Source organism: Scyliorhinus torazame, chromosome 12, assembly GCF_047496885.1.
Source record: "Scyliorhinus torazame isolate Kashiwa2021f chromosome 12, sScyTor2.1, whole genome shotgun sequence".
NCBI classification, from domain to species: domain Eukaryota; kingdom Metazoa; phylum Chordata; class Chondrichthyes; order Carcharhiniformes; family Scyliorhinidae; genus Scyliorhinus; species Scyliorhinus torazame.
The window spans coordinates 9,853,361-9,869,390 of record NC_092718.1 but is presented as its reverse complement, the minus strand read 5'-3'; the positions used below and the strand labels follow the sequence as shown (position 1 = coordinate 9,869,390).

The 16,030-nt window shown below is 45.7% G+C and overlaps 1 protein-coding gene across 7 annotated transcripts in view; it reads right to left on the bottom strand.

Annotated features, from left to right (window-relative positions):
• golm2 (golgi membrane protein 2) overlaps positions 1-16,030 on the bottom strand; it is a 129,090-nt gene that overhangs the window by 65,460 nt on the left and 47,600 nt on the right. For all 7 annotated transcript variants that reach the window (XR_011933852.1, XM_072470395.1, XM_072470398.1 and 4 more), the window contains exon 5: positions 2,648-2,768. Coding sequence is in view for 6 of the 7 variants with exons in the window: in XM_072470395.1 (XP_072326496.1) it covers positions 2,648-2,768 (121 nt within the window). In the remaining variant the exon portion in view is untranslated. The remainder of the gene's footprint in view (positions 1-2,647; positions 2,769-16,030) is intronic.

The window sequence follows — 16,030 nt, the reverse complement described above, 5'->3', positions numbered from 1 at the left end:
TGTGGACCTTGGGTAGGGTGCTCTTTCCAAGAACCAGTGCAGACTCGATGGGCCGAATGGCCTCCTTCTGCGCTGTAAATTCTATGAAACTACCTCATTGGCAGTAATGTGAGCCAACCCAAACTGAACTGCAAGATAACTCTGTTAACTCTCAACTGTGCTATGAAATGAAAAGTCGTGAACACAGCCCAGTCCATCACACAAATCCCGCCTCCCATCCATTGATTCTGTCTGCACCTCCCGCTGCCTTGGGAAAGTGGGCAGCATAATCAAAGACCCCTCCCATCCGCTTATTCGCTCTTCCAACCTCTTCCATCAGGTAGGAGGTACAAAACCTGAGAACATGCACTAACAGACTCAAAAACAGCTTCTTCCCCACTGGTAACAGACTCCTCTTACTCTTATGGACTGAACTGATCTCTTCACACATCTTTGACAAAGAGTCATCGGACTCGAAACGTTAGCTCTTTTCTCTCCCTACAGATGCTGCCAGGCCTGCTGAGATTTTCCAGCATTTTCTCTTTCGTTTCAGATCCCACCATCCACAGTAATTTGCTTTTATCTCTTCACACATCTTCTCTACTGAGTAGTACTACACTCCGTATGCTTCACCTGTTGCCCGTGTCTATCTATTTACATTGTGTATTCATGTTTGTCCTGTTTTTTTCCATGTATGGAACGATCTTTACGGACTGTATGCAGAATACTTTTCACTGTACCTTGGTACACAAGCCAATAAACCAAATCAACCAATCAAATGGTCGAGTAGGCCAATCAGTTCTAGGGCAATTAAAGATGGGTCAACATCATTCACCAGCATCACCCACATCCTATTAAGGAATACATTTTTAAAATCTTTCTCTATTTGGGAAGGGCTATAGAATTGCAGGTGCTGTTTTGTGAGCAATTGTTTACTGTTCTTGGAGGCGGTCTTGCAGCCTGCATGTGGTCAGTAGGTCAAGGCACTCGAGGAACAACACTAGTTCAAGACTTTAGAGAAAGTGCATGACCAGCCTGCAAAACCCCAAGACGAGTACATTACATTTACAAAACCAGGTAATAATAATAATAGCTTATTGCCACAAGTAGGCTTCAATGAAGTTACTGTGAAAAGCCCCTAGTCGCCACATTCCGGCGCCTGTTCGGGGAGGCTGGTACAGGAAGGTAAGGTAGGCAAGCTGCATGAAGCAGCTTAAAGGAAGATGGTGAACGTCCATCAATGCTCACCTTGTCCATTAGATCACTCACCTTATTTTTTAAAATATTTTTTATTCTCCTCCTTTTTCACATTTTCTCCCAAATTTACACCCAACAATAAACAGTAACGAATGTAATGTCAATCCCCATATCAATAACAACGATCCCATCCTCCCACCAAACCTCAGACATTAGCCCGCATGTTAACATAAAACGAATGACAAAAAGGAATCAGGAATCACCCATAAATCACCATTAGTCCCTCTCCCCCCAACCCGCCCAGCCCCCCACCAATTGTCGATGTGATCCAATTCTCGAAAGTGCATAATGAATAACGCCCATGAATTGTAGAACCCCTCCATCCATCCCCTCAGTTCAAATTTGACCTTTTCAAGCGTCAAGAATTCCAGCAGGTCCCCCTGCCACGCCAGGGCACAGGGTGGAGAGGTTGATCTCCACTGTAACAGGATCCGCCTTCGGGCGATCAACGAGGCGAAGGCTACAACATCTGCCTCCGTGCCCATTTCCAACCCTGGCTGGTCCGACACCCTGAATATGGCCTCCCGAGGGCCCGGGTCCAGTTTCACGTGCACCACTTTAGAGATTATCCTAAACACCATCTTCCAGCAATCCTCCAGCTTTGGACAGGACCAAAACATATGAATGTGGTTTGCGTGTGCCCGCCCCCCTCCCCCCGCAATGTTCACATAAATCTTCTACCCCGTCAAAGAGCCGGCTCATCCTCGCCCTTGTAAGGTGTGCGCTATACACCACCTTCAGCTGTATTAGCCCCAACCTCGCATACGCCCTCTGGAGCAACTCACACCAGAACCCCTCCTTCATACCCTCTCCCAACTCTTCCTCCCATTTTGCCTTGATCGCTTCTAGCGGCACCTTCTCCTCCTCCAAAGATCGCTCACCTTATCTACGAGATCACAAGTACCAGCCTCCCCACCTGGTACTAAAGTAATGCTAACCCATGGGGGAAAGAAAAGACTGTAAAGTTCCTCCAACTCCAAAAGTCAACCAAGCTTGCTGGAGGGGGCTACCAAAAATCTGAACTGTCCTTTCATTTATTTTGGTTGGTAGAAAAGGAATTGCGGCCTGTAAAACCTGTTGAGGTCTTACGCAAGCATTAAATCCTCCAATTTTTCCCCAATCTCTCTCAAGGGAGAAAGTGGCTAGATTTTACCGAGCACAACTTTACAAAAGATTCTGGTCAGATCTGGAAATAGTGAGTGATATGGTGTCTGAACATTTGGGTTTTTTTGGACAGTGCAAAGAAAGTTCCATAATTCAGGATTTTTCAATCTGAACATACATACACACTAGTAGATTTGCCTGCAATTTATCCAGTTTTCAACAACTGAAACTTAATACTAAACAGCAACATGAAACAAATTTTTACCAATACTGAAAAAAATAGCTCCAAAGATTCCACACAGCTCACCTGCTTTTGTTTAATGGAATCATCTTGATATTTTGATGGCTGGTCATGCACTTTCCCTAGAGTCTTCAACTTCTCTTCACATTGTTCCTTAAGTGCACTGATCTGCTGACCACATTGGAGGCTGCAAAACAACATATCCAAGAACAGTAAGCCCACAAAACAGCAACTTCCCAGATCCAGGACAGCCAGCAAAATAAACCAATGCGAGCCAACTCAAACCAAACCTTTTTCCTATTTATTTATTTATGGGGTGTGGGCATCGCGAGATGGGTCAGCATTTATTGGCCATTCGCAATCACCCTTGAAATTAATGGCTTGCCATGCAGCCAACTACATTGCTGTGGATCTGGAGTCACATGTAGGCCAGAGTAGGCAAGGATGGCAGGGTACGAGGGGAAGCTAGTTAAGAATGTAAGAACAGATAGCAAGAGTTTCTACAGGTATCTCGATAGGAGACAGGTAAAGTGAGTGTTGGTCCTTTGGAGAGCGAGAAAGGGGAGTTAATAGTAGACAATAAGCAAGTGGCAGGCAAAATGAACTGATATTTTGCTTATATATTCACTATAGAGGATACAAAAAACATTCTAGAAACAGCTGTAAATCAGGAGGTGGCAGGAGAGAAAGGAACTTGGTGAAATTACAATCATTAAGAAAGCTATACTGAGCAAACTGGCAGAGCTGTAGGGTGACAAGTCTCCAGGTCCTAATAGACTTCATCCTAGGGTCTGGAAAGGTTCCATCGGACACAAAGTAGCAAATATAACCCTTCTATTCAAGGGAGGAAGGCAGAAAACAAGAAATTATAGGCCAGTTAGCTTGGCGTCTGTTGTGGGGAAGGTGCTAGAATCGATCATTAAATTGGTTATAGCTGGGCACTTAGAGAGATGGAGGCCCGGACGGTGTGAGAGCAGTGGCGGTAGCACCAGAGGCTGGAGGGGGGCTCGGTTTGGTTACCAATTTGTGGGAATCACAGGCACCACGATAAGAGAAGTTAAGTGGAAGTGGAAGAAGAGCTGGGGAGGATGTTGAAGGCTGGGTTATGGGAGGAGGAAGTTGAATGCATCTTCATGTGCTAGGCTTAATTTCAATTTGAAGTAGTGCACAGGGCGCAAATGATGGTGGCCAGATGAGAGTTTTTGAGGGAGTGAAGGATGTGTGGGCATTGCGCGGGGCGGAGGGGGACACCCACAAACTATGTCCACATGTTTGGAGCCTGTCCGAAGCTGGAGGGAGTTTGGCAGGGGTTCGCTGATGTGATGTCTGAAGTGCTGAGGTGGTCCCTAGTCCAGAAATGGCAATATTTGGAGTGCTGGAAGACCCGCAAGTCCAGCGGGTGAGAAGTGCTGACGTTTTTGCCTTTCTGGTAGCCCGGAGACGGATCCTGTTGGAATGGAGGGACTCGGAGCTGCCAAAACCAGGGGTGTGGGTGAGCAACCTCGTGGAATTATAGCTGCAATTGTACAAGAAAATGGATATTGCCTTTATTTGATAAATATCCCCAGGTTGTAGTCTGCACAGAGAACTACTCCTTTACAGTTATCAGAATGCAATTAATGCTTTCCACTGCTTTGAACAGATATACTGCTTTTCTCCACTGTCTGAGATTATAGCATCAGTTGCTAAGCAACCATTGGAATGGGAATAGACTAAAAAGATGCCGGCAACACCAAGAGCCATTGCAGCAGTTGGCAGATTTGAATGTATTCAGCCTCAGACAACGGCAGGTAATCAAGATAAGAGTAATTCAAAATCAGAGAACTGCTGAGTTGCAGATGTTTGGACAGTAAGGCAAATCCGACTAATCGGAAACCAAATGAAGCAGATATAGAGGATGGAATTTCAAAGCATTAAATTTATAGTAAAATGGGTTATTTGATGCCTGCATCATCAAGTTTGCCACAAAAATAGAACCAATATAACATTTGTATAGAAAACGTTAGTGATTAGAGTCTCACTGCTGATGACGGCTGTTGTAATATATATCTACAAATGATCTGCAAGAAATGTAGATGGTCTAATTAGCAAGTTTGCAGATAACACTAAGAAAATGGGGTTGCAGATAGTGAAGGGGCTGTCAAGAGAATACAGCGGAATATAGATAGATTGGAGAACTGGGCAGAGAAATGGCAGATTAGTTCAATCCAGACAAATGCGAGGTGGTGCATTTTGGAAGATCAAATTCAGGTGTGAATTATACAGTAAATGGCATTTACTGTAAGAGTATTGACATAGAGGGATCTGGGCGTTCAGGTCCATAGTTCCATCAACGTGGCAATGCAGGTGGATCAAAGGCATATGGCATGCTTGCCTCCATCAGCTGGGGCATCGAGTACAAGAGTTGACAGGTCATGTTTCAGTTGTATAAAACTTTAGTTAATCTACATTTGGAATATTGGGTGCAGTTCTGGTCGTCACACTACCAGAGGATGTGGATGCTTTGGAGAGAGCATAAAGAAGGTTTACCAGGGCGGTAGCGATGAGGGGCGGTTGAATAAACTCGGGATTGTTTTTGTTGGAAAGATAGAAGCTGAGGGGAGACCTGATTAAGGTCTACAAAATTGAGAGAGAGGTATAGAAAGAGTGAATAGTCAGTCCCAGGGTGGAAGACTCATTTACAAGGGGGCACAGGTTCACGGTGAGAGGAGTAAAGTTTAGGGGAGATGTGGGGGAAAGTTTTTCACGCAGAGGGTGGTGGGTGCCTGGAACGCGTTGCCATGAAATGGTTGGTCGAGGCAGGACGATGCATCTTCAAAGACACATGAACGGGCGGGGAATTGAGGGATACAGATTCTTTGAGCAATAAGTAGTAGGCCTAATTAAGGAATCTGGATCAGCGAAGGCTTGGTGGGCCGATGGGTCTGTTCCTGTGCTGTAATGTTCATTGACCACTTACATGCCGGTCATTCTGGGCAGTGACTTCAACTGCATTATTGATGCAGCTAGACAATTGACAAGGCCAACAGCATCCAGACTTCTGATGGAAAGGGCAAAAGTTGCCAAGCTGCACAACATCTTCAGCAACCCTGCAGATGCGCACAGCATAGATACACATGAACGTAGCCAGAAAGGTCCATCCACTAGAGGATAGGACTGCCTGGTTGTGTCCAGTGCATCCATGATCAGGTCCACCAATCTCAAGCTGGTTCTTCTCGGACTACAGCTTCCTAATGGTCAACTGTCACCGAGAGAAAAACCAAAGAGTGGGCAGGGGGACATGGAAGCCTCTAGGTACTTTACAGGGATTACAAAGGTTGGAGTAACGTGAAATCCTCCAAGTCTCCATAGCAATCACGGGTACTATCAAGAGGATTTTCATCCTCAAAAGGTATTTAGAAGGAGCGGGATGCAGTGGGGTCAGGTCGCAATGCTAGCAAAGCATGCAGAATCTGCTCCGGCTGCAGTCGATAGGGGTTGGATGTCAAGGAAGACGAGGTGAAGACCCAACAAGCCTCACTCTTCGCCTTTATGCCAAGAACTATCATGAAATATGCAGTAAATACAACTGGATAATAAAAAGCTAATACCTATTTCCCCCTTCTCCTCTACCCACACACACAAGCCAGACAAACACAGAAGGGGGAAAAGGGGTGAAAATAATAAGGATGAAGGTCAATAGATAAGGGCCGGGATTCTACGTTCCAGCGGCTAAGTGTCGGCGCCAATGGAAAATCCACGGCTGGGTCACGACAGGAAAACCGGCGCGAACCCCCACCAAATCCGGTACCAGCGAGGAACTAGCACCGACGCTGCGTGAACCACCCAAGGATCGCAAGGAAAACAGGCGGGTTCCGGGACGTGCATGCACAGGGTTGACATCTGCACCGGTCGCATTGGAAAACGTGGCGCCGGCCATGCTGGAACCTTAACCCACAGCCCAACCCCTGAACCCCCCCCAGTCCACCCAACCCCAGCAGAAGCCCTCCCCCGGTCAGTGGCACGGATCCCGGATGGGTGTGACGACACTGGACACAGTCAGCACGTGGCCTGCGCCATCAGGAACTTGGACCATCGGGGTTGGAGCATCCCGGGCGGGTCGTCCGATGACGTGCAAACGGCCTTGCGATTGCACCCGGTGCACGTCCCAACGACACCGGTTTGGAGAGGGCGGATTATCGCAAACTGGCATCAAACCAGCTTCTGGCCCGGAACGTCGCCTGAATCTATTCTCCACTCGATCGCCGATGCTGATTTCGGCGTTGGGCTGCAGCGAATCCAGCTCAAGAGTCTTTGCTTCAAATGGTGATTCTTTAGCACGCTTTCCATAACACGCTGGTTGATCAAAGCCTCTGGATTACAGCTGGTAATAGTTGTTTTTGTAGAGTCATTCATTCAGGGTCCCCACAGGTTAGAAAATGCAGTACTTACAGGCAGCAGGCTTTCTGGAGAGACACTTTATATCTTTTTCTCTGGTCCTCCAGGTTCACATTCAGGCCTATACCTTTCTGTATAGACACTTAATTTCACATCAAACCTTGCCTTCAGCTTGTGGTTTGACTTCAGGCCGCTGCAGTCTAAATAGAACGACACCCAGACTTGCTGGAGAGAATGTCAGCCCCACGGTAGCCCTCTCAATATGATTAGTTAGATCTCTTTGGAGAGTTAATTAGATCCCCCCATTCAGGCTGCAGAATCAAAAGTTAAATCAAACTGGAACCTCCATGACTCAAAAAATATTCCAGTAGGATCAGGTACAATCACAACCAGTTACCGGGCAGCGCATAGTCTTTTGAGCCGATTCATTAGCCACCAGCCAAATCAATCAATCACTGATGCAGCCAGTCTGTAATCACTTGGCCCAAACCAGAGATCCTGTGCCATCTTCTTCTGGCGATCCAAGATCATTAATGTCCGAAGGGACACCGTGCAGAAAGCTCTCAATAACGCCACCCTCATGGTCACCTGGTATGCAGCTGCATCCCAACTATGTGTAGATCCATGTTACACAACACCAAGTATCACTACTTAAGAGGCTCGACCTGTCCCCGGTGTTGCAAAGGATGAGGTTGGCTATGTCGTCGCAGAACGCTCCAGGTAGTTGGACCATGCCATATCACCTCTCCCAGTGGAAAAATGTGTTAGGAAAAGCGCTTTTGACCAGAAGGCAATCGAGCCGTGATCCGCAGGTAATGTCCTCAAGGCCCTTAGGGAAAAGATTTTGGATCGTGTCAGATAGTTCCCCTGAGCAGACTGTCAGAATCACCTCGCAGAATGACTCAACAGAACTTTTAAACAAGCACCAAGGCCTAACTTGGCTGGAGGAGAAAGGTGCCTCCCGTCAGCACTCCCGACGTCTCTGTGTCACCGCACAATGCCCTCAAAGCGGCTGATTTGGGAGGGGTGGGGTGGAAAGTGAGACACCCATGATGTTGTGGAATGTGCCTTTGTAATGAAGGTTTGGAGATGCAATGGTACTTGTCGAGGTTCATACCGAGCAGCTCTGAGAGAAGTGTGGTACTGGAAACAAGCTGACAAGACCCACAGGCCCAGATAAGAAACTGCCAAATGAGGACCTGGCTGGAATCAATACTGGCCATCAGCAAGAGCACTCAAGTCAACAAATAAACTCATTATCGCTAAATGGACTTTGTGATTGCCCACTCTTGTTGTTTACACAAAAGAACAAGACCATGCTATTAATATGTAACGAACTTCCAGACACAAGTAATCAACTGTGTAGCAGGACAAATAAAGAAGGCCATCAGACTCCATAAACACGAGTGTTTGAGGACAATGAATCACCTTGGCTGAACAAGAGTATCCTGTTTATTCCCAATAACGAGTTGAAGTCTGGATGGGGCTAACCCTAACCCTAACTCAGGCTAGGTGTGTGGGAACATACTTACGACTCAATGCTAGCAGAACCAGCATAAAAGGAACATCGGAACAGATCTTCAGTGATAACCTGGTGTGCCCCAAGCACAACCAATCGCAAGGGACCCTAGGTTCCCAGCCCAGAGGAGATTTCTAGCCCAGAGGAGATTTCTACGGTGATTGACGGTAGCCTGGCCAGCCTCCTTCACTAAGTGCAGGTAATACCGAGAGCTCAGCTGTGAGTCTGAGTCACACATTGAGGGTGAGAGAATTGTGAATAAAAGTGTGTTAAATCATCAACCTGTGTTTGTTCCTTTTTCATCTCGCAAATAAGGGCACCTGGGTAAAACATTTTATTAATAAACTGGTTGACATGCCTGCTAATTTACATACAAGAATCCTTCCTCAACGGGCTGAAGGGACACACACCAAGACAAACATCGACTGCTGCTGGAGAATCATCAACCCTGTGAAAGATGCTCTTTGGTCTGTCTGAAACAGGTTGATCCTCCAGTGCAAAGAATTGTCCTTGACAAAGTGTTGCAGACTGGCATATTCTGAAGACCGTGTGTTAATGGAGGCATTCAAACTTGGGGCAGCCACCGCCAAGGCACAATGGGGAAAGGCCAGTGTGAAAGGCCTTTCAGTCAATGTACACAGGAGGGGCTGGTAACCATGTAAAACCCCTCGGACCTTGTGCTTATGTAACTATATCGAAGCACCGCAAAGTGCAACATGACTGATGTGTATAGTTTAAACAGAATTGAACTCTAAAATGTATGTAATGTTCACAACTGAATTGAAGCACCTCAAGAGTGCATCTTGACATTCAAGAGAGTACAATGATGCTCACATTTTCTCCAGTTAGGACAATTTGACATGTTTCTTTCAGTGATTAAATGAATAAAGTATATTTTTGTAACAAAAAAAAAATCTCTAGTAAAATATTGACCTGTATAAATTACACATTTGTCATACATTGAGAAGGTTATTTTGCATTATCAGTTTTCACTAATAATTTCAATTAATTGAGTGTTAGCCACATGGCAATACAAAGAACTCAAATTGCGAGTTGCGATCCGCAGGCGAGTGTCGGGTGGGTTGCGGAGCAATTGGTCGTGGCGCTCCCAATCGTAGGAGAAGCGCCCAACGGCCGCGACCGGCGTTTAAACTGAGAATGCCAGCAGCTCCCAGTGTTTTAAATAGAACGATCCAGCCTTCCAGCCAGAAGCAGCGGCAGAGTGCAGGTCACGCGCCTAATACCTACACTGACGTCACTCGCCCGGTACATCTGTGTTTCAGGTGAGATATCACCGAGGAGAGATTCTTCATTTTGTAGCTGCACTGAAACAAGGCAACAAGACTGAAGATGGGTAGTTTTAAACGAAGAAAAAAATTAAAATTGGGAACAAAGCAGTGTGAAGATGATTTTTTTTGAGGCTTGGCTTTGTTAATTTGCCAATGCAAAGGCCATGTGTGTTATATATAAGGAAGTACTGACTAAAGTTTAAACCCTCAAAACTTCAAAGGCATTTGAAGAGTAAGCTTGGAGAGTTCGAGAACAAACCTCTTTTTTTCAAAGGATGCAGTGAGAACTTAATCATTAGCTGAAGTCCTTAGCAGGAATGTAACATTGAGTGACAAAGCAAGTGAAACCGTGAGGACCAAGTATGCTCACCTGTTGCATTAAAGGTAAGCAATAATGGTGTGTCACGAAAGTTGGCTGGTGTGGGTCTCGGGGAAAAAAAGTTTGAAACACTGCACTAATCACTTAGTTCTGAAGAGTCAGGCTGGACTCGAATGATAACCACAAATGTTGCCAGTACAGTGGAGTACTTCAGCAGTTTGTCATTGCATTCATTTCCTTCTTTCGCAATACATTTTCAGAATCATTCACACGGACTTTGGAAAAGCTCAATTTATATAATTGACAGCAATTTACTATATTTTATTCCCTTGCTGCTAAATAACCAACTCGATCTCATCCTTTAAAAAAAGACAAATTGATGCGTTTCTTTTGAAAACATAAAAATGCATTTTTATTGCAAGCTGAATCCAACTTAATCTATTGTTTTCTAAAAGAACTTTTTTGTAAGTCACGTTATCAAATGTGGTTAGTCAATAAAACTAGTCTTCTAGTGGCATGACTATATTTAGTGGACATTTTTCCGACATAGCAAGTTATTGAGCTGGTGTCAGCCAGAGGAAGGCCATTTTTTCCACATACGGGAGGGTGGAAATCAAGAATTAATTATCACACAAACAGGTTTGCTGGCTCAAGCATTCCCAGCCAACATTTATCCTTCACACAAGCAAACAAAACAATTCTAAGCACTTTGCCCACCCTGTTCCCATGCGCATGTGTGTGTTGGAATAAATGTACTTTTTTTGTACTAGTCAAAAAGGAAGAGTAATCAAAGAACAAAGAACAAAAATGTACAGCACAGGAACAGGCCCTTCGGCCTTCCAAGCCTGCGCCGACCATGCTGCCCGTCTAAACTAAAACCTTCTACACTTCCGGGGTCCGTATCCCTCTATTTCCATCCTATTCATGTATTTGTCAAGATGCCACTTAAACGTCACTAGCGTCCCTGCTTCCACCACCTCCTCCAGCAACGAGTTCCGGGCACCCTCTACCCTCAGTGTAAAAAACTTGCCTCATACATCTCCTCTAAACCTTGCCCCTCGCACCTTAAACCTATGTCCCCTAGTAATTGACCCCTCTACCCTGGGAAAAAGTCTTTGACTATCCACCCTGTCTATGCCTCTCATAATTTTGTAGACCTCTATCAGGTCGCCCTTCAATCTCCATCGTTCCAATGAGAACAAACAGAGTTTATTCAACCTCTCATCATAGTTAATGCCCTCCATACCAGGCAACATCCTGGTAAATCTCTTCTGCACCATCTCTCAAGCCTCCATATCCTTCTGGTAGTGTGGCGACCAGAATTGAACACTATACTCCAAGTGTGGCCTAACGAAGGTTCTATACAGCTGCAACATGACTTGCCAATTCTTATACTCAATGTCCCGGCCAACGGAGGCAAGCATGCCGTATGCCTTCTTGACCACCTTCTCCACCTGTGCTGCCCCTTTCAGTGACCTGTATACCTAGATCTCTCGGACTGTCAATACTCTTGAGGGTTCTACCATTCACTGTATATTCCCTACCTGTATTAGACCTTCCAAAATGTAATACCTCACATTTGTCCGGATTAAACTCCATCTGCCATCTCTCCGCCCAAGTCTTCAAACGATCTAATTCAGGTTGTAGACGGCACGTATATTCATTGCACTCAGCGTTAGCACATAGCCCGAGGTTGAAATTATGGAACTCATTTATGTTTATATCCCTGTAGCCAACAGAGAAAGGGCTTTCACCTCACTTTCAGAACTGAATTCAAATTTAAGAGCCTACTGGTAAAGGTTAGCTTTCTCATAGACGACATTAACTTTAATTATTTTATGACCTTCATTATTTTATCTACATTTATTTTATTTATATGGGACTATATAAATGACAAGAGTTCAGTCAACTCTCAATTAGTGTACCAGTTAATGTCCAAATGCAAGGTAAGCTGATTAAGATGATTCTTGGTCATTAACTGAATCCATTTCGGATTATATTTTGATCAAGCATCTGTAAATCGCAAAGATTAGACAAACTAAGTGATTAAAGCATTTTTTACACGCAAACACCAATGCACAAGAGAAATAACATGCCAGCCCAAAGAGGACGATCTAGATCTACCATACAACAAAAAAAAAAAAAAAAATACATTGGGGCCACATGTATGAGAAAGAATATGAAGTGCAATTGGACACTTCAGCTACCAACTAATGCAATTTATTGGTCACGTTAATCTTGAAATGATCCTAGTTTTGACCAAGTTGGTCGTAGGCAGGTTTAGGTTGCGTTTTTTCAGCACGGTTCTGTTTAATTTTGAACCAGGGGAAACTACTTCTCCCATAGGCTTGTGAATCTGTAGAATTCGCTACCCCAGAGTGCGGTGGATGCTGGGGCAGTGAGTAAATTTAAGGGGTGTTAGGCAGATTTTTAATTGGTAATGAGTTGAAGGGTTATGGAGAACAGGCAAGACAGTGGAGTTGGAGGCCAGGGTGAGATCAGCCATGATCGAATGGCGTAGCAGACTCAAATAGGCCAAATGGCTTACTTCTGCTCCCATATCTTATAAGAAGACAAGAACTAGCAGCAGGAGTAGGCCATCTGGCCCCTCGAGCCTGCTCTGCCATTCAATGAGATCATAGCTGATCTTTTGTGGACTCAGCTCCACTTACCGGCCCGAGCACCATAACCCTTTATTCCTTTATTCTCAAAACAAAAACTATCTTTATCTTGAAAACATTTAATGAAGGAGCATCTACTGCTTCACTGGGCAGCAAATTCCAGATTCACAACCCTTTGGGTGAAGAAGTTCCTCCTAAGCTCAGTCCTAAATCTACTTCCCCTTATTTTGAGGTTATGCCCCAGAGTTCTGCTTTCACCCGCCAGTGGAAACAACCTACCCGCATCTATCCTATCTATTCCCTCCACAATTTTATACGTTTCTACAAGATCCCCCCGCATCCTTCCAAATTCCAACGAGTACAGTCCCAGTCTACTCAACCTCTCCTCGTAATCCAACCCCATCATAGATTATCATAGAATTTACAGTGCAGAAGGAGGCCATTCGGCCCATCGAGTCTGCACCGGCTCTTGGAAAGAGCACCCTACCCAAGGTCAACACCGCCACCCTATCCCCATAACCCAGTAACCCCACCCAACACTAAGGGCAATTTTGGGGACACAGGGCAAATTATCATGGCCAATCCACCTAACCTGCACATCTTTGGACTGTGGGAGGAAACCGGAGCACCCGGGAAGAAACCCACGCAGACACAGGGAGGATGTGCAGACTCCACACAGACAGTGACCCAAGCCGGAATCGAACCTGGGACCCTGGAGCTGTGAAGCAATTGTGCTATCCACAATGCTACTATGTTGTCATCTCTGGGATTAACCTGGTGAATTTCCTCTGCATACCCTCTAGTGCCAGTACGTCCTCTCTCAGGTATGGAGACCAAAACTGAACACAATACTCTCACTAACATCTTATACAGTTGCAGCATAACCTCCCTCGTCTTAAACTCCATCCCTCTAGCAATGAAGGACAAAATTCCATTTGCCTTCTTAATCACCTGTAAACCAACTTTTTGCGACTCATGCACCAGCACACCCAGGTCCCTCTGCACAGCAGCATGTTTTAATATTTTATCATTTAAATAATAATCCCGGGGATTCAGATCGCTAGGAGCTGGGGAACCTTGCACAGACTTAATCTGACACGGTTGGTAGAACAAATGGAGGAGGACTTCAAGAGGTGGGACATGCAGCCTCTGTCGCTGGCGGGCAGGGTGCAAGCAATTAAGATGATGGTCCTCCCGAGGTTCTTATTTGTATTTCAATGTCTCCCTATACTAATCACTAAGACCTTTTTTAATAAAATAGACAGGAGCATCACGAGCTTCGTGTGGGCAGGGAAAGTTCCGAGAGTAAGGAGGGGGTTCCTTCAGCGTAGTAGGGACAGAGGAGGATTGGCACTACCGAACTTGGGCGATTACTATTGGGCCGCCAATGTGGCAATGATACGTAAATGGATGATGGAGGGTGAGGGAGCGGCGTGGGAAAGACTGGAGAGAAAGTCCTGTAAAGGGACGAGTTTAGAGGCGCTGGTGACGGCGCCGCTACCGATCTCACCTAAAAAGTTTACCACGAACCCGGTGGTGGCGGCAACATTGAATATCTGGGGACAGTGGAGGCGACAGAGAGGGGTGCGGGGAGCCCTGGTGGGGTCCCCAATCAGGAACAACCATAGGTTCGCCCCAGGAAGAATGGATGGAGGATTTCAGAGCTGGTTCCAGTTGGGAATTAGGAGGGTGGGAGATTTATTTATAGATGGGACTTTTGCGAGCTTGGGAGCATTGGAGGAAAAGTATAAGTTGCCCCGGGGAAATTTCTTGAGATATATGCAGGTGAGGGCATTTACTAGACAACAGGTGAGGGAATTTCCATTGCTCCCGACACAGGGGATACAGGACAGGGTGCTTTCAGGGGTGTGGGTCGGAGAGGGCAAGGTGTCAGAGATTTACCGAGAGATGAGGGAAGAGGGGGAGGAGTCGGTGGGCGAACTAAAAGGAAAGTGGGAAGAAGAACTAGGGGAGGAGATAGAGGAGGGTATGTGGGCTGATGCCCTAAGCAGGGTAAATTCCTCTTCCTCATGCGCCAGGCTTAGCCTGATTCAATTTAAGGTGCTACATAGAGCACACATAACGGGAGCAAGATTGAGCAGGTTCTTTGGAGTGGAGGACAAATGTGGGAGGTGTGGCGGGAGCCCGGCAAACCACGCACATATGTTTTGGGCATGCCCGGCACTGGAAGGGTATTGGAAGGGAGTGACGGGAGTGATTTCGCGGGTGGTGAAGGCCCGGGTCAAACCAGGCTGGGGGTTAGCTCTATTTGGAGTTGCGGAAGAGCCGGGAGTGCAGGAGGCGAAAGAGGCCGACGTTGTGGCCTTTGCGTCCCTAGTAGCCCGGCGCAGGATCCTACTCATGTGGAAGGAGGCGAAACCCCCCGGACTGGAGGCCTGGGTAAATGATATGGCGGGGTTCATTAAACTGGAGCAGATAAAGTTTGCCCTGAGGGGATCGGCTCAAGGGTTCACCAGGCGGTGGCAGCCATTTCTCGACTACCTAGGGGAACGTTAGAGGGAAGACAGATGACCAGCAGCAGCAACCCAGGGGGAGGGGGGGGGGGGGGGGGGGGGGGGAGGGGGGGGGGGTTAGTTTAGGTCAAAGATAAAGGGGTTTTGTTACTTGTGTATTGTTTAAAATTTCTGTATTGTTATTGTTGCGTTTGCTTTGTAAGAGGGGAAAAATTGTTGTTTGGGAAAAAATTTTCAATAAAACATTTATAAAAAAAAAAAAAAAAAAAAAAAAAATAATAATCCCTTTTGCTGTTATTCCTACCAAAATGGATAACCTCACATTTGTCAACATTGTATTCCATCTGCCTTCCCTAGCCCATATGAGCTTATAATTCTTGCAAACAAGATATATACACAAGCTAAAAATGTTTTTTTCCCTTAAAAGCAGGATAGAGGTCAAGAAATAATTCTGAACCTTAAAATTGTTAATACATGAAACCATGCAGTCCTGAAACAAGATTCTTAGACAAAGTTTAATCACTAATTAAACATGTACTTATGCCAGTGGTGGGCAACCTGCAACCCAGGGGACACATGCAACCTACGAGACATTCTGTTGTCCACGCACAGGATTGCCACATTCCTCGGATTTCCATCCGCGCAGTTTTTTCCTACCCGTATGACTGAAATGAAACGAGGTGCGTGCGGATTGCTCACAACATTGACTGAGAGAACCGTGCACTCCCTCCATGTCCAAACTGCAAATATTTATTTAGTGCTCACCATTTGAAGTTGATTGCAGTTCTGATATCTAAGGGATTAAGCATTTTCTATAACTTTTGAAATATTCAGCGTGTATTAAATGTAT